This window comes from Papio anubis, chromosome 17 (assembly GCF_008728515.1).
Source record: "Papio anubis isolate 15944 chromosome 17, Panubis1.0, whole genome shotgun sequence".
NCBI lineage: Eukaryota > Metazoa > Chordata > Mammalia > Primates > Cercopithecidae > Papio > Papio anubis.
In genome coordinates, this window is record NC_044992.1 from 76,405 (window position 1) to 99,102 (window position 22,698).

Consider the following 22,698-nt stretch of genomic DNA (forward strand, 5'->3'; position numbering starts at 1 on the left):
TCTTGGTGGAGACCGGGGGCACCTTGTCGGAGGCTCCCAAGGCTCTCTGAGCTCCCACCCCCTCCTCCTCTCGCCTGTCTGCTCTCCACGGTACTGTGGGGTTGGGAGAGGCAGGCTCTGCTGTGCTTTCTGCACAAGACACAGCCCCAGGGGTGGCGCCAGGCGCTGCAGGTCAGAGCCCTGACCGTTTGCAGAGGAAAGGAAAGGGACAGGAAACTGGAGCATCAAGGCCCTGCTCTGCAGGGGACGCCAGGACTCAGCCGTGGCAGGGGCCCTGCCAATGCTCTTCACACATGGCCTGGCGAGGCCCTTCTCCTCACATGCTCCGGGCAATGCTAGTGCCAGGTTTTCCTTTGGTCTCATCCCTCCCCTGTGCAGAAGAGCATTTGCTGGCACTTGGATGAGCAATTTAAACTCACAGGCCCTCCGCATATATTTGAGACAGGGTGTTGCTCTGTCAGTCAGGCTGAAATGCAGGTGCACAGTCACAGCTCACTGCAGCCTCCAACTCTTGGGCTCAATGATCCTCCCTTCTCAGCCTCCTGTGTAGCTGGTACTACAGGCATGCACCACCACGTCTGGCTATATTTTTATTTTTCTGGAGATGGCATCTCCCCATATTGCCCAGGCTGGTCTCGAACTCCTGGGCTCAGGTGATCCTCCTGCCTTGGCCTCCCAAAGTGCTGGGATTACAGGCAAGAGCCATTGCACCTGGCCTCCTCCGTATTCTGTGAACAGGTGAAGCTTTCTGTGTCTGTACATACTAGTGTATGCACACGTGTGTGTGCGTCAGTGGGCCGTCCATCTCCCCTGGCGAGGGCCGCTTCTGCCCAGGACCTCCAACAGCTGGGCCCTCCAGCCGGTCACCCTGCATAGGAGGCTTCTCTCCCCACTGGGGAACACGGTGAGGGACACTCTCATCTCACAGGCGGGGAGTGACAAACACGGAGGGCTCGAGGCAGGGCTAGGATGTGAACCTGTGTCCCAGACGCCCGGTCAGGCACTCCTGCCACCTCCCCAGGAGGCCCCTCTGCAGAGTCAGACGACTCATCCCGGTCGGCCTGGACCGTTGATCTAGCTGCACTTACAGAGTCTGTGCCCAGAAAGACAGCCAGGCCAGGCAGGGCCCACTCTACAATCACAGGGCCTGGTGCAAAATGAAAACAGGGGGACCCTTATTCAACGAAACGAAGCATTTCCAGATGGCGACAGCAGATCACTGAGCCGAGCCCAGGGCCCTGCCTGCTTGCCCAGGGTGCAAGCCCATGCGGTCAGCATCACGGGAACAGCTGAAGCTCCTGGGGCAGGGGATGGTGCTGGGGGCCAGTGCGGGGCTCAGGAGGATGGCGTCCTGTGTTCAAATGAAAGGCAGACCCTTGTGTATCGCTGGTGGGAGTGTGAAGTGGTATGGCCTCAGTGGACTACGGTCCTAAAAACAAGCCAACCTACAATTACCATATGATCCAACAATTCCTCTTGGGTAATTTTTTTTTAAAGACAAGTTCTGACTCTGTCACTCAGGCTAGAGTACAGCGGCATGATCATGGTTCACTGCAGCCTCGACCTCCCAGGCTCAAGCTATCCTCCTACCTCAGCTTCCCTAGTAGCTTGAACTACAGGTGTGGGCCACTGTGACTGGCTAATTTTTTGGTATATTTTGTAGAGATGGGGTCTTGCCACATTGCCCAGGCTGGTCTCAAACTCCTGGGCTCGAGTCATCTGCCTACCTCAGTCTCCCAAAGTGCTGGGATTACAGGCGTGAGCCACTGCGCCCGGCCCACTGTTGGGTATTTACCCAAAAGAACTGCAAGAAGGGACTCAAACAGATATCTGTACACCTAGTGCATAGCAGCCTTAGTCACAGCAGCCAAAAGGTGGAACCAACCCAAGCGTCCATCGGCAGATGATGGATACACACACATATCATTCAGCCATAAAGTGGAATAAAAATCGGACAGGTGCTTCAACAGGAATGGGCCTTGAAAACATGATGTTAAGTGAAAGACGCCAGACACAAAAGGACAAATATATGATTCCACTTATATGAGGAACCCAGGGTAGTCAGCGATAGAGACGGAAAGTGGAAGGGTAGTTCCTGGGGCTGGGGGAGGCGAAACGGGGAGTTGTTTATGGGATCGTGGGAAAGTTCTGGAAATGTTTGATGGTAACGGTTACACACTGCTGTGAATGTACTTCGTGCCACTGAACTATACACTTAAATTCTACCTAATTTTGCTGCAATTTTTAAAAAGGGGAGGCAGGTGCTTGTGGGAAGACGAGACAACTGTGGGAGCCTGTGAGCGGTGCTGGGGGCCCGAGGGATCAGCTCCCCTTCTTGGAGTTCAGGCGCCACGTTCCGTGGCCCGGCTCCCACAGCCCTCCTTGAGGTTGAAGGTCAGCCTAGAGACAGGCCCTGGGCTTCAAAGGCCCTGAGAGCCCACTTGATCCATGGAAGCTGCTGGAAACGCTCCCAGCCAAAGCCACCCCTGCACCTGCAAGGGCGGCTGCTTCAGCGAACCCACCCCCAAGTGCCCATGAAGGAAGGCTGAGCTTCGAACCTGGGGCTCACAGCCAGGTGGGGCCACGGACACGAGACAGTTTCCGAAACGGGGGCGAAATCTCTGCACTGACTGAGACTCACTCTCATTACATCACTCCGTGGTCCTCCGGGACCAAGGCTCCAGTGCTCCTCCGGGACCCGTGCTCCAGCGCTCCTCCGGGACCAGTGCTCCAGCGCTCCTCCGGGACCAGCGCTCCTCCGGGACCAGTGCTCCAGCGCTCCTCCGGGACCCGTGCTCCAGCGCTCCTCCGGGACCAGCGCTCCTCCGGGACCAAGGCTCCAGCGCTCCTCCGGGACCCGTGCTCCAGCGCTCCTCCGGGACCATCGCTCCTCTGGGACCATCCAGCGCTCCTCCGGGACCAGTGCGCCAGCGCTACTCCGGGACCAGTGCTCCAGCGCTCCTCCGGGACCAGTGCGCCAGTGCTACTCCGGGACCAAGGTTCCAATGCTACTCAAGGTGTGGCCCTTCAACCATGTGTCACCTGCAAGCCTGTTAGATGTGCACACTCAGGTCCCACCCCAGAGCTGGCGAGTGAGCATCTGTGTTTCAGCAAGACCTCAGGGACGGCTGCAGGCTGCGCCCACCTTCGCCTACTGGGCATCACCAAACTGCTGCTCGGGATGGTGGCCGGGGCCACATGGGTACAGAGGCCTCGTGTCCCTGTGCTGAGCACTTGCAGGGTTCTCTGTGGCAGCCCATTCCCTTCAGTCCTGGGAAGTATTCTGTGTCATTTCTTCAACCTTCTCCTCTCCTCTGTGTTCTGTTTCTCGGGTTGAAATTCCTGTTTGATGGATCTCCTGTGTTGAGCTGGCCTTGTTGTTTTCCAGTATTCTTGACTTTTCCCTCTTTTTGCGTTTATGCATTTTACTCTCGGAGATTTCCCTCCTCTTCCATCCCTTCTCATGCATTTTAAATTCCTGCTATTATATTTTTAATGTTCAAGAATTTTAACACTGCCTTTAAAAAAATAACATTCTTTTCTCATTTAATAGGTGCACTCCTTCAGGGGATTTTCCTCTGACTCCTTTTTTCTGTGTACTGGAGTCTCTGTATTTTCAGCTATTGGATTTCATCAGACGTCGGATGCCCTTGGCTGTCCCCACTATGAGTGAAACACAGCAAAGCTACTAGGCAGCACTGAACTGTGGGTGAGGCTTGTGGACCGGAGGTCTCACAGTGGACTGGGCAGAGACCCACTGTTTGGGGAACCCCCAGTGTCAGGACTTGTCCATCTGTTCTCTTTGATCAGTTTCCCAGACAGAAATTCAATAATGTCCTCCAGCCGGGCGCTGAGGCTGACGCCTGTAATCCCAGCACTTTGGGAGGCTGAGGCAGGTGGATCACAAGGTCAGGAGTTCGAGACCGGCCTGACCAACATGGAGAAACTCCATCTCTAGTAAAAATACAAAATTAGCCGGGCGTGGTGGCACATGCCTGTAATCCCAGCTACTCGGGAGGCTGAGGCAGGGGAATCGCTCGAACCCGGGAGGCGGAGGTTGCAGTGAGCCAAGATCGTGCCATTGCACTGCAGCCTGGGCGACAAGAGCGAAACTCTGTCTCAAAATAATAAATGTCCTGCCTTGGGGGTGGATGGATGGGGACTAGGCCTGGCTTTTATCAGCCTCCATCACGGATTTTAGTGGGGAATTAGGGCTTCTCCATTTACATGCTGATTTCAGTAAGGCACCTTGCCCCAGCCTTTGGCTACCCTTGGGGTCCCCAATCCAGAATCTTTTCAGATCAGCCGTGGCCGGCAGTAAACCTGTCTCCTACCACGGTCAGAGAAGGGCAGTCACCAGGCCGAGAGAGGGGACCTGCAGGTGTAAACACTTCTTTCAGTCAAGACAATCCTCAGACCCACCCTGAACTTCCACCTTCGGGACACCTGGCCCCTCCTAGTTCTGTGCATTTGGGCTTTTCTGCAGAGTAAATGGGCTTGTTCGTGCTTGTTCGTGCTTTTGGCTTCATTCTTTGTAGACATTTTGGGGTTGACACTAAGCAAATCTTACTGTTACGGCTTCCAGAGCTCTTCACATATCTGTCATTCGCTGTCATCTTCTCTCCTATTCTTTTTGTGTTCGTGGTTTATGCCATTTTCATTCCTTTATGTCATTCTAGTGGGGTTTTGAGGGACAGAGGAAAACATGAATATATTCAGTGCACCACACGTAAGCCGAAGTGCTTGTCCATTTAAAAGACACTTTTACGTACGTACATGTACGTTTGTAGAACTCATTCTGATTATTTGTGTGTAGATGGCCTTATCTGTTCAGCATCACGTGTGTGAGCTGCATGAACACACAGATCTGGCCCCTCCTTTCACGGCAGCTTAGGAAGTGTTCCAGCAAGTCAAGGCACCACAGTTTTTTCCACTGATGCGTCTCGGAAACACAGGCAATCACGGTCTTTTGATCAACACAGTGGCTCAATGCAAATGTTAATCTTCCTTGTTTTAATTCTGAAGCATAACGTGCCACAGGGAAAGTGAGTTTCTTTACTATTTGCCAGCAGCTAGGACAAAAAGTGAACGGTGGGGGCCCAGGAGCTCCCAGTTTGGAGAGGAGGCCCTTCCAGACCCAGGGACCCAGGGTTTGGGGCAGGAGGCAGGAAGGATGGGAGGGTGTGAACACCGACCAACACATACACACACACACACACACGCGTACGTTCTCTCTCTTCAGGGAAGGGTTTTCCAGAAGCATTTGCCCATACTCTGAATGAAGTATTTTCATGCCAAGCCAAACCTCCTGAAGAGAAGTGAATTCATGGCGGACGGAGCCACGTGCCCTGGCCGGGGATGCACCTGAAGGCTGCTCTTCAGTGAGTGAGTTCACAGCGTCCACCGGAGCTTCCCAGCTCCTCAAGCTGAAGACAGGCTGAGCAAAAACCAGGCAGGCCATGAGGGGATTCAAAGAAACCTAACAGGGTTGGGCGCGGTGGCTCACACCTGTCACCCCAGCACTTCGGGAGGCCGAGGCGGGTGGATCACTTGACACCAGGAGTTCAAGACCAGCCTGGCCAACATGGAGAAACCCCATCCCTTCTGAAACTATTAAAATGAACTGGGTGTGGTGGCGGGCACCTGTAATCCCAGCTACTCAGGAGGCCGAGGTGAGAGAATCGCTTGAACCTGGGATGCAGAGGTTGCAGTGAACCTAGATTGCGCCACTGCACTCCAGCCTGGGCAACAGAGCGAGACTCTGTCTCAAAAACAAACAAACATACAAAAACCAAAGAAACCAGAGCCAGGTTTTGCCTGCGGTCCTGGGCCAGCCCATGGGAGGGGGCACTGCTCCTGCCTCCCAGAGCTGAAGGGAGAGGGAGAGGGTGGGTGAATCTCACGCTCACTGCTCTGGCTCCAGGGCTCGCCTCTAAGGGACCACACGCAGCTTCAGAGGCCGTGCCCTAGCATTTCGTCTTCCATTAATACAGCAACGAGAAAGCCCGGCCAGGCGGCCGCTCGGACACTGCGTGTGGGAAGCCCCCAGCCCAACCCAACACACACACAAACTTAAAATCATCACAAGGTAGGTTGGGGGTGTGGGAGGGGAGGGCAATAAATAAGGTCAGGGGCTGAGGGCAGTGGTTGGAGGGGGCGGCGGATGCAGACAGCTCCCCGGGAGAGAAGGGGCGCAGAAAGGCACTGGGTCGGGGAGGCAGACAGCTCCCAACACTGGTTTGTTGAGTCATGGCCAACAGGGTGGCTGGCGAGGGCACAAGGACCGGTCGTGGGAGCCGGGCAGGGTCTGGCACGAATCCTCCGCAGGGAAGTCTGTTCCAGGCACCAAACGCCTCAGCCCTGGCAGCTGGAGCCGCGTCAGCGCTGGGGGCTCGTCCAGGTGTGTCTTTTACCTTTGGAGGAGAGAAGAGGCCACCGCAGGGTGAGCAGGGGTGGAGTCCCTCCCGCCCCAGTGACAGCCCAGCCTTTGGGAATGAGACGGAGGGGCTGGAGGGGAAGGCAGCCTTCTGCTGACAGCTCTGCTCTGCTGTGTGATGGCAGGGAAGTCACCTGCCCCTCTGGGCTTCAGGCCCCCTCCTAACCCAGGTGGCCAACGTGGCGACCTCAGGATGCCGCAAGGAGCAAATGGGCAGGGAGATAGAAAATCCTCCTCCACGCCCATCCTTCCCACATTGTTTCTTAAGCCCAGGAACCCCCTCTCTGCGCTAGGCCACACGGCTTCCCCCTTTATTACCGGACGTTTACTGAGGACCTCCTAGGGGAAGGCCGTCCACATGACACTGACTTTTCTCTCCCCAGAACCCTGCGAAGGACACCGTACTGATAACAGAACTGGGCGCAGAGATCAAACCTAAGGGCGAACCATATCAAACTACTGATATTTCACGTTTTTGAACCAGAAAAACAGAATTTCAATTGGGTGCAGTGGCTCTTGCCTGTAATCCCAACACTTTGGGAGGCCAAGGTGGGAGGACTGTTTGAGCCCAGGAGTTCAAGACCAGCCTGGGCAACACAGGGAGACCCCGTCCCTTTGAAAAATACAAAACAATTAGCCGGGCCTGGCGGCACTTGCCAACAGTCCTAGCTACTTGGCAGGCTGAGGCAGGAGGACCTCTTGAGCCCAGGAGGTCAAGGCTGCAGTGAACTGTGGTCACACCAGTGCACTCCAGCCTGGGCAACAGCATGAGATCCTGTCTCAAAAAAAATTTTTTAAATGCAATTTCATATGGTTCAACCTGGGGAGTCTGCTCAAGGTCACGTGGCTGTGGGTGGCAAGGCTGGGACAAGAACTCAGGGCTGCCGGATTCCACACTGTCCTCTGTGGAGGACCTCCAGGAGGCCAGAGGGAGGGGGCAGGGTCCGCTCTGCGGCCACAGATGCCTCCCGGATGCTCTGCAGCTCCTGGGGAACCATCAAGTGGGGAAGGAGAGGGGTGGGGCAGGCGCTCCCGCGGGGGGCTGCCAGGTGCCCTCCACCTCCGGGGACAGAGATCAGCTGCCGCCCTGGTGCACACGTGGACCCATGAATCCTCTGGCCAGGGAGGGGCCCAACCTGCCCGGAGCTTCCTTCTTGAAGGAGACAGGGCTGATCCTGCACCTGCGCAGTTCTCTCTGGCTTTAGTTTAAGAAGCCTCCCACCCCCGCCACAGGATGTTCCCGGGCCAGCCAGGACTGGGTCCAGAGGCACAGGGCAGGGTGGGAGCCCACGATTCTCCCGGCACTCTCTCTGTGCCTTGGTTTCTACACCCATCAAATGGGGACAATAAGCCTCCCAGCCACTCTGCCAACAGAACGAAGGTTCGGCCCAGAGGAGCCGGCACGTTTTACACAGCGGAGGATGGTGACCACTGCTGTAATTAGTGAGAGCGGCCAGGGATGGTTACCGTTCTCATTCCGGGTCCCTCTCTCTGTTCCTTGCAGGCAGGGACGGGGTCTGGCTCACCTGGTTCCCCGCACAGTGCTTGGTAAACATGCAGAATTGAAAATGTCACCAACCAGTCTCCAGTTTGGAAGGAGTGAGTGAGAGAGGACGCAGCAGCGGGGGCAGGAGAGGGGAGAAGACAGCAGCTGGATACTCACCGGGGCCCTTCGGGGCGGCCTGGGGTAGGGTCCCCCACTGTGGGTCGGCAGAGCCTGTCCCCATCTCACCGGCCAGGCTGCTCTGGCTCCCGGAGAGGTGGCCCGGCGGGTACGTGAACCCCATCCTGGGGGCCTCCACACTGCCACCTGTGGGAGACCACGTGTGGGCCTGTGGATCTCAAACTGAGACAGGGTGGTCTCAGTCCAGTTCCTCGTTCGGAACTGTGGTGGGTCTCCATGGGACGTCTGCCCCCACCCCACCCAAATGGCTGCCAGGCTCTGGCATGACCCCACCCTCTGACCGCTGCTGTTGGGTCCAAGAACGGGCCTGCAGGTCGTTTCACTAAGTCACACGTCACCAACTTGAAAATCCACAATGATCACGGAATGGGTGGGGGTTGATATGTATTTCGGTTAACCAAATAAGAGAGAGATGTTGACTGCTGCCTTAACTCACTAAAGGGTCTTCACTCAAACATGGTTTCTGGTCCTGGCCTGGCCAAGAGAGCAGACGTGGAGCCCGCTGCTTCGCTGTCTCCCAGTCCTGCTTGGTTAGAGCTGAGGGTGGGTGTGGAGCGAGGGCACAAGAGCCCGCGGTGGGAGGCAGAAGGGAGTATAAAGCCTGCCCTGGAAACCGAGGCCGGCAGGTAAGTTTCCTTTATACTCTTCTAAATCTCTAGAATCTTCAGCCTGAGGGGCCTAGGAAGTCACTGGTCCGGGGACAGTTTTCATCTCTTGCACCATCTCTACCTACTGATATTGGCCACTTAGAAAACTGCACTGAGGATGATTCGGAGGGCACATCAGGGCTCTGTGGAAAGAGTATCACGAGCACCTAGTAATGTCTGCCATGGTCACGGGAGTGGAGGGTGGTGGTACGTGTGCCAGGCCTTTGCCGGCTCTGATTTAGCTCAAACTTCCATTCCCAACCCAGTCTTGGTCCCAAGACAGGACCCCCAAGGCATTTCATTCCTGTTTGGGGCAGTTATTACAGAACCCTTTCTTCTTAGGTACTAAAATTGGCCTCCCTGAAATTTCTGTCAAGGATCCCAGTTCTGACCTGTGGAGTGACTGACTGAAGCTTTTTTTCCAGAAGTCCTTCGTGTGTTTGAAGGACAGGAAAATGTCTTTCCTTGCCTCTCCCAGGCCTTCTCTGCACCAGTCTCAATGCCCCAGTTAACTCTCTTTCATAAGGCAGGTCCCAGAGGGTGAGCTCAGGGATATCCAAGTCAGAAGGCGCTTTGGAGGCCACCCGTTCTGTCTCACTTGCTAACGAGAAGGAAATGCAGGCCCAGAGGTCGCAGCAGGTCCTGGGGACCCCACGGTGGTTTCATGGCAGGAATGACCTAGTGCAGGGAGTTCTGTACCTGATTTTCTCAGCTCTCACGATTCAGGAGATGAACTCTCAGCTGGGGAACGCTCACAGGTGGGCGCGGGAGGAGTCCCAGGTGTGTGAGCCAAGGGCATGCGGTGGCCTGGCTGGCCCTGACTCCTGTCCCTTGCCTGCTCTCCTTCCCCCACTGTGTGTACAGAGGAGCCTCCAAGAGCCTGGTTGTCCCGTCCCTAGGCCCGCTTCTCCTTCCAGATGTAGAAGAACTCCGTGGACACCCTCTGGGAAGCAGCAATCCCAGGTGCAGCAAAGCTACTCTGTGCCTGGGGCCTCGGAAATAAGCAGCACTTTTTTTTTTTTTTTTGAGACAGAGTCTCGCTCTGTCCCCAGGCTGGAGTGCAGTGGCGCGGTCTCGGCTCACTGCTACCTCCACCTCCCAGACTGAGGTGATTCTCCTGCCTCAGCCTCCCAAGTAGCTGGGATTACAGGCGCCCGCCACCGCGCCCGGCTAATTTTCTTATTTTTAGTAGAGGCGGGGCTTCACCATGTTGGGCAGGATGGTCTCAAGACCTCACGATCCACTCACCTCGGCCTCCTGAAGTGCTGGGATTACAGACGCAAAGCCACTGTGCCCAGCCTAATAGTTTCATTTCTTTTTCTTTCTCTTTTTCTTTTTTTTTTTTTTTTGAGAGCCAGTCTCTCCTGTCGCCGGGCTGGAGTGCAGTGGCGGATCTCAGCTCACTGCAGCTCCCACCTCCCAGGTTCCGCTGTTCTCCTGCCTCAGCCTCCGGAGTAGCTGGGACTACAGGCAGCCTGCCACCTGGCCCGGCTAGTTTTTGTATTTTTTAGTAGAGGCGAGGGTTTCACGTGTTGCATGAGATGGATGCGATCTCCTGACCTGCGTGATCGATCTGGGGCCTCCTAAAGATGCTGGGATTACAGGCTTGAGCCACCCGGCGTGACCTCTCTTTTTCTTTTGAGGCGGAGTTTTGCTCTTGTTGCCCAGGCAGGAGTGCACCCAGCCCGATAAGCAGCATTTGGCCCCGCCTGGCTCCTCCTGGGTTTGTCACCTTTCGGGTCCCTGACCCCAGTGGGTGGGAGTCTGTCCTCTAGGCTGGAGGAGCTGAGATCCGAGTCACTGTCACTGTCGCTGGAAACCACTGGAAGAGACAGACCAGAGCACAGGAGGTCACCCCACCAGCCTCTCCTGCAGGCACGGGCGGAGGGGCCGGGGCAGGAACGACGGCCTGGGGATGGGGGGACACGCGCTTCTGCCGGCCAAAGAGGCGAGTCCTGGTGTGAGGAGGCTGGGACGTGGGCTCTGCGTGACCAGCAGACAGCGTTCGCCCGTTGGCCAGCCATCTCCACACGCCACCCCCCGTTCTAGTTCCTCTGGCAGAACCAGAACCCACTTGCCGCGGCGGAGGCTGATTCTCACCACGGTGCAGACGGGACGGCTCTGAGGCCTCCACTCGGGAGGCAAAAGGCCCAAGGCCTGCCCTGCGGGTGCGGGGTGGGGAGAGTCCGAGCTGAGCGCTGACCCTCGGGGAGCACTCCAGGCACTTTCCACAGACACATTCACCGAAGCTTCAGTACAACTCTGGGAGGTAGGGAACAGCACGACCCCCATTTCACAGGCAAGAAAACGGGGCACACACCCAAGTTGTAGTGGAAGAGCCAGGAGTCTCCTCCCAGCAGGCTGGTTCCACAGACCCTGCTCACCACCCTCTGATTTCACTGCAAGAACGGAACTGGGAGCCAGCAGGCCTGGGCTCTCATCCCAGCTCATCCAGTAACGCACAGTGGGGCCTCGCAAATGCGGAAGGGAGCCAGACGGACGGGGCTGGAATCCCAGCAAGGGGAGGCGAGGATATTGTCACAGTGAACACCTACCGTGGAGAAACTCTGTTTTCTGGACTACATGGAAACCGTATTTGGCTGGGTAATCAACAGTGGGAGTCATAATACAGGATATAGCTACCCTTTAAACGTTCTATTTTAAACACAGAAATGTACATCCATTCACCAATCTCTCGATGCCAGGCTTGGGTGCTTCTGCAAGACTGGTCCGCACAGTCTCTCAGGTATAAACTGCACACGTATTGCACTGTCTGCGACCCCAGTTGCAGTTTCTCTGAATTGCAGCGGGACCCACAAACCCTGGCAAAGCAGGACAACTGTAGAATCCTCCTTTTTCCGTTTCTTCCTCTTGGTTCTCACACTTGTCCTGCTAATTCCATAGATTTTTATAAAGCAAGTTGCTTCCCTCAAAACTTTCCGGGGTGGGGCGCGGTGGCTCACGCCTGTAATCCCAGCACTTTGGGAGGCCGAGGCAGGTGGATCACTTGAGGTCAGGAGCTCAAGACCAGGCTGGCCAACACAGTGAAACCCCGTCTCTGCTAAAAATACAAAAATAAGCTTGGTGTTGTGGCGGGCTCCTGTAATCCCAGCTATTCGGGAGGCTGAGGCAGGAGAATCACTTGAACCCGGGAGGCAGAGGTTGCAGTGAGCTGAGATCGCACCATTGCCTCCAACCTGGGTGACAGAGCGAGACTCCATCTCAAACAAACAAACAAACGAACAAAAACGACTTTCCAAAGTCTCAGTTTTCATGAAACAATTCTGTCTCTTTTACAACTCTTTCCGTCAATTTGCATAACATTTAATTAAGTGATATCATTGCAATACCGAGTACAACTGCACAGAAAGGTCTGGATCAAGGGTAACCAGCTCTCACAAGTGAGAAACTCAGCAGATGGGCAGGAGTCAGGGTGCCTGTCAGGGTTTTCCTTGGGGAATGTAAAACGCTGGTGTTTATGGAGGAAGGTTAGGGCGGGTTGAGCTCTTATGCCAGGCACTGTGCTGGGCCCTGAGTGCCATCTTCCTCCGTCTTCCAAACAGCCCTGAGCCATGGTACCCGCTGGTGGGAGATAAGGCCGGAAACAAAATCTGTCTATACCGAGGGTAGCTGATCCCAGCTTCACCGTCTTTAAAGGCTCCCCATGCCCCCAGGACCACACTGGGCTCCTGCCCTTTGTCTGCATTTCCAACTGCATCCCACGCCCCTCGTTGTCTCGCCCTGGGTGCCTCCAGCCTCCTGCAGCTTGTGCCTCCTGCCACCACCTCCCACTGGGACTGGCTTGCCTCTGCCCTGCCCATCTGTTTTCTCTCGGACCAGTTAGAAAACTGCCTCCTCCAGGAAGCCCATCTCACCTGTGCCCTGGCTGGCTGAACACCCTGTGCTCTCTGCTACAATGGCACCAAACCACTTTCTGCTGTTTGCATGTCTGCTTCCCCTAGCAGGTCATGAGGCTCCTCGAGGGCGGACACCAAATTGCACATGCAAATGAGGCTGGTGTGGCCTTTCCTCCCTGTGGCCTCCCCTCTCTGTGGCCTCCCCTCCCTGTGGCCCCTCCTCTGTATTTCCATTCCTCCCCCCTCCTCCCCGTGTCCTCCTCCCCCTCCCTCTGTTCCCTCTTCCCTCCCTGTTGGCTCTTCTCTTCCCTCTGCCCCTCCCCCTCTTGTCCTCTCCATTCCCTCCCTCCCCATTGTTATTTATCCCTCTGTTATTTTATCCCCTCCCTGTGTCCATTCCTGTCCGTCCTCATCCTCCGTGTGCTCATCCCCGTGGTATCCCTCCCATTGGTATCTGATCTTGTTGAATGTCATCCCGTGGTATCCCCATCTGGTATCCCTCATGTTGAATCTCCCTCCCCTCCCTCCATTGTTTCCCCCTATCTGTGCCCTCTGTGGCCTCCCCATTATTTTCCTCCTCCGTCTCCCCTTCCTCCTGTGCTTCTCCTTCCTGTGCCTCTCTCCTCCCCTCCATTCCTCCCCTCTTCCCCCTCTGTGTCCTCTCCCCATGGCCTCCCCTCCCCGTGGCCTCCCCTGTCTGTGGCCTTCCCTCTCTGTGGCCTCCTCCCCTCTCCTTCCTGTGGCCTCTCTTCTCTGTGGGCCCTCCCTCCTGTGTCCCTCGGTGGCCTCTCATGTTGTCCCTCTATGTCCTGTCTTGTGTCCTCTGTGTTGTGTGCTGGGACGGAAGTGATGGAAACATGGGGAGTTGGAGCCTGGCAACTCCTTCCTCCATCTGCTCAAAGGCTCTGCCTCTTTCTGTCCTGCTGTCCGGGGGAAGAGTTGTGCTTTGGCTCCTTGGACTTTGTGGCCTTGTAGCCCAGCAGGAGATGGAGCCTGCCCAGGGGCATGGCTGTGAAATGGCTGTGTGAGGTCTGCGTGCCTGGTGATGATAATAATATTGTGTGTGTTATTGTTGTTATTGTGTCATTATTTGAATCACTTTGAAAACCTGCCTTATTTTGTGATTGTTTTTTGGGTCCTGGACTGAGCTGCTTTGATCACGATTCCACCAAGACTAGACCTCGTGGGCGTCCGGTTTTACAAGCATGTGTGTAGTTTTGACTCACTGATTAGATGCCAACCTCATGGGTCCCATGAAACAGGGATAGGAGGAGGTGGGAAGGAGCCAGGGATTCCTGCTGGGCTCCTGGAGCACGTCGTTCTCCATGTTGCCCTTGGGGCAGCTACGGTGAAGTTAGAGGCCCGTGGCTCATGCCCCCGGGAGCAGGGAGGTGTCCAGCAGGAGGACAGTCCTGCGGAGGGCAGGGCGGCTCGCCTCCACGCTGCTGTCCGCCTCTCTCTGGCAGAGATGCTTACGGGAGGTCTAGTCATGCTTCCTGACTTGGAATGTCCCATCTCCCCCACGGCTCATATGCAAAATCTACACAGTGCAGGGCTGGGGGTGGGCATGGGGCTCTGTGGTGCCACGCAGTGCCGGGCTCCTCTGGTGCAAAGGGACAGATGCCAAAGGACTTGGAAGGAGACGACGGGATGGGATGTCCCAGGACTGGGGTTAGGGAGACAGTCTCACCCTCCGTCTCCCCTCTTCCCTGTTCTGTCATCTATCACACGAGGTTATGGAGTTGGGCTGGGAGCAGGCAAAAACCGCAAGACAACAATGGCCTAGTCCCCACGTGGTGCCCGTGTGCACCACGATTAACAAAAAAAGGTAGCGACCCTCCCCGAGTTACAGTCAGCTTGTTCTTCGTCTCCGTTTATAGACCCCAAAGGGCCACAGCCCTGAAGAAGTGGGGAGGAGCCTCTCCGTGGCTGGAGCATCGCTGCTCGCTGTGCCTGGGATTTCAAACTGGGGCTTAGAGGTCTTTGTGGTACGGACCCAAATCCCATTTCTAATCCACTCGAATAAACACCACTCAAAAGAAATAAACCAAAGGAAGTCAGCAGTGCCCGCAGCAGCCTTGGCATGTACTGGCAGGATGGACGGGCCACACCGAGCAAACTCCGCTGAGAAGGCCCTGGCCCGGCACAAACACGGTGTCCCCAGATATTCCTGGCTTCCTCGGGCTGCAGAGGGGGAGCCTCTTCTTCTTCCTCCCTCCGCTGAAACGTCACCGTAAAACCCAGACCTCAGCTAATTTGCCATTCGATTGCCGTTGCCACCTTTCTCCCTCCATAGCAGCTGGGACTGTCAGTCTTCCAGGCCTATTAACAAAGCTTGTAGGCTCACGCATCTTCTGGCCCTTGCTCTTCCATCCTCAACACACCACGCTGTGTCTGAAGGCTGATATATTTTTTCCTCTTTAATTCCCCAAAGGCTGAGTCTGGGATGGCTCGCCGACGAGCCCTGTATTCTGCCCACGTCTGATTTTTCAGATGGAAGACGGGAGTACACCAGGGAGAAGGCTGTCCCACCTGCCTTTCGGAGGAAGAAGTATCAGATGGAGTCACCTGGCTGCCGCCGAGGCAGGGGTGGGGAGAAGCCCCTCCCGGGCTCACCACGGGGGCCTGAGCCGAGGCAGGGGTGGGGAGAAGCCCCTCCCGGGCTCACCACGGGGACCTGAGCCGAGGCAGGGGTGGGGAGAAGCCCCTCCCGGGCTCACCACGGGGGCCTGAGCCGGGCAGGGGTGGGGAAGCCCTCCCGGGCTCACCACGGGGACCTGAGCTCCGGGCAGGGGTGGGGGCCTCCAGCCTCACCACGGGGGCCTGAGCCACTTGCTGGGGACCTGGCATCCCTGAGGCTTCCCCACCACGGCCCGGAAGGGCTGCCTGCCTGCCCGGCGTTCATCCTCAGCAGCAGCCAGCCCCAGCGCCAGCCGTGCCCACTTCTCTGGGGAGAGGCCAGCTTGTCTTTCTCCTGCTCACTCTTGGCTGGATTTGCAATTTGACTGTCACCATGGAAACTCAGCGTTTTGGTACATGGAGCGGGGGGAAGAGCCTTTCCTTCTGGAAACTCTTGAGTGCCTCACAGGACACGGGCGGCAGCTGTGCTGTGGAAGCCCACGACCTGGGATGGTCCGGGGGACAAGTTCACGCCCCAGCGTGTGGCTCCGCGGCACTGCCCACTGGGGCCAGCGGGGGGCCCTGCTTCCAGGCTCTGTTCAGCCACCACCTCTCTGCGTGACCCAAGGTATCTCTCCAGGCTTCGCTACAAAACCTGAGGAGACTGACCTGGAAACCCACCTGGGTCCTGAATCCTGGGATTCAGCCTCGGGTCGGCCCGTTGGTGGAGACAGCCCTGGTGCCCCTCCCTGGTCTGGGGATGGGGAAATGCTCCTTCTGGGCCATACGACGCTGCTGCCCGGTACAAAAAGGACAGCCTGTGAGTTTGGGAGGCACTTGTGAGCTACCACTGCTCCGCCTGGAGGCTCCCAAAGCCCCCAGAAATTATGGGAATTATAGAGGAAAAGAGATATTTTCAGCAAACATGCTGCCAAGGCAAAGCAGATGGTGGAAAATTTTGCAGACTAAAAACAAAACAAAAAAATTCTCTTAATGTAAAGGAACGATGATAAGGCCCCGGGGAGGGTAGACACTCCCCATTAGCCGTCTCCAGCCCATCAGGCAGGCCCAGCTGCAGAGACGCAGGGCTCTCGGTCCCTGCTGGGACGGGGGACGGCCGCTCCACCTGCACGAAGGGTAGGATGTGGGGCCTGAAGTCCCACTGAGATGCCTCCCAAGGCCGGGCTCCATCTTGGCGGCAGCAGGAGGGGAGTCTGGGGTGGGGAGTCTCTGGCTCTGAGCCTTGGGTTGGTGCCCTGCCTCTGCCACTTCCCAGCGGTATGACTTTAGGCCAGTTTCCTAGTTTTCACTTTTTGTAATGACGTCGTCTCCCTACTTGCCAGGGCTGGTCTCTAACTCCTGGGTTCAAGCAATCCTCCTGCCTCGGCCTCCCAAAGTGCTGAGATGACAGGCGTGAGTGTCCGGCCCTGGAGCAGTCCTTTACCTGTGTGCTCAGGGGCTCCCTGTGGAAAGGGGGATTGGGGGCTCCCACGGAGTTGTCGTGAGGGGTCAAAAAAGAGGGCTGTCGAGGGTCAAAAGAAGAATGCACGGGTAATTCGGCCTGTGGTAGGTACTCTTGATAGGGAGACCAATGCCAGCACAGCTGGCCCCTGGGTGTCTCGGCCAACCCTCGCTGGCGGACTCACCCCTTTTGAGGGAGCGTGGGTTCCCAAGCTGGGCTTTGTAGGACACCCAGGACACAGGATGCCTTCAGAAGCCATTCAGAGGCAGAGCTGGACGGAACCTGTGCTTTCTATCCAGGGTTCCGCCTGGACCCAGCGGGCCACTCTACCCCAGAAATCCTTCCACGCCGCCAGTCCCCCGGCCCCACCATGCCTTCTGCTCTCTCTTGGACTTCTTTTCCTGTCGTGAGTAGAGGCCGCAGTGGTCCCCAGTCAGCTTCTGTAGCTAGGGTTGTTTCATCCCGCCCTCGAGGCTCCTGGGCAACAATGAATCTCCTTCAACCTCAGTCTTCCTGCAGTAGCATAAAACAACTTCACCATCGACAAACGCCTGCAAATGTAAAATGCTGGTTTGAAATATTTCTCTTTAAAAAATTCTGAACCCAATCCACCCCTCGAACCCATTCAAACTACCCTCCACTGGAAAAGTCTCCTCAAATAAACCCAAGGAATGCCAACCGGTGCCAGCTGGAGGGAAGATGCGACCTCCTCCCTCTCCCCGCCTCTTAGGATGCCGCCTACATTTCTTAGCTCCTACCGATGCTTGCCTTGACTTCCTCAACAGCTTCAGGCACCACACGAGGTCGAGGCCAGACCTGAATATGCAGCCCCACGGCTGGGGCTTTGACAACGGCGGGTGGCAATTTCTGTGAGCCTGCTGTTTTCCCGAAACTCCTCCCCAGGACGGGAAACCGCGCTGCGCAAAGACAGCAGGGCCGGCTGGGGTCAGCAAGGGCTGGCCACAGAGGGAACGGTGACCTAGGGCTCCCGGGCCCGCCTCCCACTCCCCAGCACCAGCTCTGACAGAGCAGGGCGGGCAGCCCTTCTGAGCCACGAGAGGGACTAGGTTGCCTCCCAGCCTCCCCCAAAGGGACACTCAGGGAGGGTGCCGGTTCTCAGCCCAAGGAAGTAGCTGAATGGGGAGGAGCTGTGGAAGTGCCTGCTCTAGACACGGATGAGTGTCCCATTTCTTCCAAACCCACCTCCACGGGTGCAGGCCAGAAACAAGCCTTCCCTTGGGTTTGGTAACTCCCAGGTAGGCTGGAAGGGAGTGGCAAACCCTGGGGCCTGCAGAGCCTGACCTCTTAGGGAGGAGCCCACTGGCAGCCAGAAGAGGTTTCTGTTGAGCCTGGCCCCGCCTCTCCCCTCAGGGCCCTGGAGTCGAGATTCGGTGTACATCTGGCCCCCCGGCCATGCCAACCTGACCACGCCTGACAGCCTCAGGACTACCCTGAGAGGCTTATATGCCGGGCACCCTGAGCCCCCTCGGCCAGTCCCCCGCCCAGGCCGCCAACAGGAAAGGCCCCCGCTGACAGCCCTCCCAGGTACGTGGAGATGCTGATGGGCACAGCTGTGGGATTGGGAACGACCTCAGGAGTGGAGGAGGCTGTCCTGTGCTTGCTTATTCATTTACCATCGATGTTCATTTACTCCCTCCTTCAGGCCCAGAGACATGTGGACCGGATAAATGAAGACAAATCCGCAAATCAATAGCAATGTGGTCACCAGCATTGAAATCTTGTGGTCCCTGCAGGGACTGCTTTGAGGGAGCTCTAGACAGAGCGAAGGTTGGATTTGATGGGAAGACAAGAACGCCTCCAGAGAAACGCTAAGGGGCTACGGACTCCCCAGGACGTGTCGCAGCGGGCTCTGGAAGAGGTGGAATTAAAGGGATGGGGTATACGAGATACTGCAATCAGCTTGAGCCTGGGGCGTGCCAGGCATCCTGGGCAGAGAACAGGAAAAGCAGAGGCCAGGAGTGGACTCCTCTGGGGCCAGGACAGTCCCGCTGGCTCAGGAGAAAGGCTCCAGGCTCAGTGTGCATGGTGTATACGTCCGGCCTGGGTTGGGTGTGGCTCCAGCTGTCAGGGATGATGACGGCTTTTGGTTTATCACAGAGATGAAGCACAGCAAGTCCGTGCCTCCTGCCCACAACTGTGCCGGTATGTGGCTTGTGTGTGTCTCCTGATCAGCTCTTTCTTGGTGTGTGTGTGTCTGGGTCTCTCGCCACTCTTTCACCTCATCTCTTTTTGCCTCTCTTGCTTTTTTTTTTTAAATAGATACAGGGTCTTGCTATGTTGTCAAGGCTGGTCTCGAACTCCCGGGCTCAAGTGATCCACCTGCCTCGGCCTCCCAAAGTGCTGGGATCACAGGCGTGAGCCATAGCACCCGGCCTCTTGCTGATGTTTCTAAAATCTCCCTCTGCCTCTGAATTTCTTTGGTTGTCTCCCATTTCCTCCACAGGTTCATGCCTTTTGTGTGTCTGGAGCCTCTCCTGAGTGTCTCTTGGTTCCTCCTTCTGGTTCATGCCACAGCTCCCTCTTAGGACGTTTCATCAAGCAGGTTTCCATCTCCGGTTTTTCTCCCTAGGTCTGTCACATCCCTCAGGGCCTCCTGTTTCTTATTCTGGTTTGCCTCTCTAGTTTCCCCTAATCTTTTGACTTGAATCTCAGGGTCTGTGGTCAGCTTTAGGTCAGGCTGCCTGTTTGCCTGATCTCCCTGTCTACCCCAGGGGCAAGCCAGGCAGGGAGGCCCCGCCCGCTAAGCCCCCTGCAGGCCAGCCCCAGCTAAGCCCGGACACCAGCAGCGGCCCCAAAGCCTAGCCTCCACGCGGCAGGCTCCAGGCTTCACCTGTGACGGACAGGAGGCCGTGGGAGAGGGCTGCGAGCTGAGCTGAGAGCCAGGCGCTGGTCCCCAGGCCCCCGCCACAGTCAGGCTAAAGCAAGTGGAGGCCCCGGATTATTCATCACTTCACTTAGTCCCCGAGACAGGTGAGCGGCTGGAGACGGACGTGCTTCACTGCACAAGGCAGGCCCTCCGGGATGGGTCAGGAGGTTCATTATACCGGGCACATGGTTGGCACATTACTTGCGGCACACATACACGCTTTGCTTCACACGCCAGGCACAATACACGCCAGGGCACAATAATGAGCTCTTGCACACCTGAGGGCAGCCAGGAGGCTGGCCCTTGGGGGCTGGGCTCCACTCTCCCAGTTCAGCTAAGATATAGGCAGGCCCAGATGTCACTGGAGCTGGGATCGGCTTCAGCTGCAGCTAAGGTTGCCACTGGGTCTTGGGCAGATTAGAGGCGACAGCCACGCTCCTGACTTCCGTGGTGTGGCTGATGAGGGCCTTTTCTTGGAAACCAATCTCTAAGCCAGCGAGGAGGCCCACAACGGGCGGGTGGGGGAAGGGGTCAGGTGCAGCAGGTGAGGAAAGCAACAGTAGCTCATTCAGGTTCCGACTTCTCTTGGGGTTCTCCATTCGCCCACCACCCTCGCTCTGTGTGTCTGGCCAACCAAGGGCCCAAAGGTCAAACAAAATTCGTGGTGGGTTTCCTTTCAAAAACATCGCAGAGCGCGGGCCCCAATCCCCGGAGATTCACGGAAAGGGCGGTTTCCTGACCGCTGCGGGTATTTCTCTGCCTTTCCATGCTGAGACGACGGTGCGGATTATTTGACCTCTCCGTAATGTAGTTTCTGCAAAACACAATAGTGCGCCCACATGGGGCAGGACGAATAACAGAGATGCAATAGCCCCAGCATGTGTACGCTACAAATCAGCAAACGGTCATCCGTGGCCGCTGCCGCCGAAGGTTTTATCTGACTCGGCACTGGCCAAAGCCCGGCCCTTTAAATTCCGCACAGATACAGATGGGCAAATGGTACCCAGGCTCAGCCGAAATGGGCAGGAATGGTGCAGCCGCCTGAGAAACACTAAGGCCGCACTGTCAAAGTGTCTCCTCCCAGCCAACCCACCGCTGCCCGGGCAGCGCGGGCGGCCACCCTCCCTGTCCTGTGCCAATCTACATTCACCCCAAATTGGCTGGACCAGAGCCACAGACACCACTGTCTATGACATTGTTTGATGGTTTGTTTTCTTGACCCAAGCAGCAGACCTGCACCAGGAGATGTGGACAAGTGGCTTCTGGAGGGGTGCCAAGCACGGGCCCATGAAGGGTTCTTTGTGGAGTCTAAAGACACCCTAACGGTCCTTTCTATGCAGGTGCTGGGTGGAGGGAGGGTGGAGGAAGGGAGGGAACAAGGAAGGAATGGAAGGAATGGAATGGAAGGGAGGGACCGGATCTCAGAGGTAGAACCCATGCAGGGAGGAAAATGAACGAGACGGAGAAGGTGCTAATTGAGCATAAGAGGCCTTCCTGGGCCTAGGACCTGGGCAGGAAGCTTCGGTTAGTTCGCGGCACTTAGTGAGCGTTTATCCCAGCACAGCGGGGGTGCCGGTGGGTCTGACGGGATTTCGTTTGGCAGCACACGCCTGTCTGTGCGTGTGTGTGCAAAGAGGGTGGGGCCAATGCGGAAATGGGGCTGGGCTTTCCAGCAGAGGCTGATCTGAGAGCTGCTTTATCAGCCACTGCTCTACCACCTGCCTGGAATTCCTTGGTAAGCTTCATTCCCTTGGATTCAGACCTGTAAGACGTGAACGCTGGGAGAGAAGAGACTCTGTCCCAGCCCCTCATCCAGTCTACTTGTGGGGGAACCAACACCCAGAGAGGAAAAAGGACTTCCAACACCAAGACTGTCCAGCCCAGGAGTCCCCCAGAAAACACCTGCCCTGCAGGGGCTGGGACCGTAAGCCCTGCTGAAAAAGCTGCCGCCATGATCACAGCAGCCACAAGGGGCAGGGTCAAGGGGTCAGGGTTAGGAGAACAGACACACAGACGTGACCTGGTCAGGCCCCTGCCTTCCACGGGCCAGGTGCGAAGGTCAGGGAGTGACGTGAGCCGGACATGAGGACCCTTCCCTTCTGAGAGAAGCACGCCCATTTTTCTTGCAACAGGTGTCCCTGTTGGTCTATCTTCTGTTCTCTCTTTTCATAGGGACGTGGGACAAGAACGGTTTCCCTTTCTTCTTAAAAACACTGCAACGGAGATGCTGAAAGGGTGTCAGAAATAATAGGGCCAGGTGGAGACTGTAGTGGGGAGCAGCCACTGACCCTGACCAACCAACTTCCCCTGAGCGGGGAGCGGCCACTGACCCTGACCAACCTCCCCCAGCAGGGAGGTATCGGCAGACCTTCTGATTTCCCCAAAAGAAGCCAGAGCTCCATTTTCTAAAAAAATGAGAATTCTCCACATTTAAACAAGTTGACAATGAGTTTTAAGCAGCAGGCCAGATTGAATCACCGCTCCCCCAGTCTGTGACCCATAACACAGGCAATGTCTGGTCCCTGAGGACAGACGGCACCACCTCCCGACACGGAGGCCTTCCTACTCCATTCTGCCTCCTCCTGCAAGCTCCAGCCCCCGGCCCGATGTGTACAACACACACTCCCAGCTGCTCTGCAGGCTGCGGGGAATTCACGTACCGTGGCTGGTGTATGTGACAGGCAAATCCAGAGTCTGCAAGCAAAATACTGGGGTGGGGAGTGGGCTGGGAGTGAGGAGAGGGAGGCTGAGCTTTCAAAATGCAAATCTCTCAGGGACAGAGAGAGAAGGAAGGCAGTACAGCAGCAGCTGGCTCTGGGCAGTGAGCAATCCTGTCTGAAAATAAAACATTCTACAAGCCACAACTGCGCCTCATTAAGAATGAATGGATCGGCTGGTATAAATAGCAGGCCGCGTGAAGAAGTCAGGAAACAGCATATGCGTCTGATGGAAACACGGCAGCCACAGGGCTGCTTATTAGCCTGGGTCGGCGGTGGCTCTGCACTAACAAAACGGATCCCGGTCCGTAAGTCTGGTCGGCGGTGGTTCGCGACTCACAAAGACGTATCCCCGGGTCCGGCTCGGTCGGGCGGTGGCTCTGCACTAA

The 22,698-nt window shown here is 56.6% G+C and overlaps 1 protein-coding gene across 1 annotated transcript in view; it reads right to left on the reverse strand.

Moving 5' to 3' along the window:
* Positions 1-4,993: 4,993 nt before the first annotated feature.
* The window catches only part of RPH3AL (rabphilin 3A like (without C2 domains)), a 171,957-nt gene continuing 154,252 nt past the window's right edge, over positions 4,994-22,698 (reverse strand). The window contains 4 exon segments of the mRNA XM_031657227.1: positions 4,994-6,413; positions 8,100-8,138; positions 8,140-8,261; positions 10,491-10,589. Coding sequence (XP_031513087.1) covers positions 5,985-6,413; positions 8,100-8,138; positions 8,140-8,261; positions 10,491-10,589 — 689 coding nt within the window. The 3' untranslated portion in view covers positions 4,994-5,984.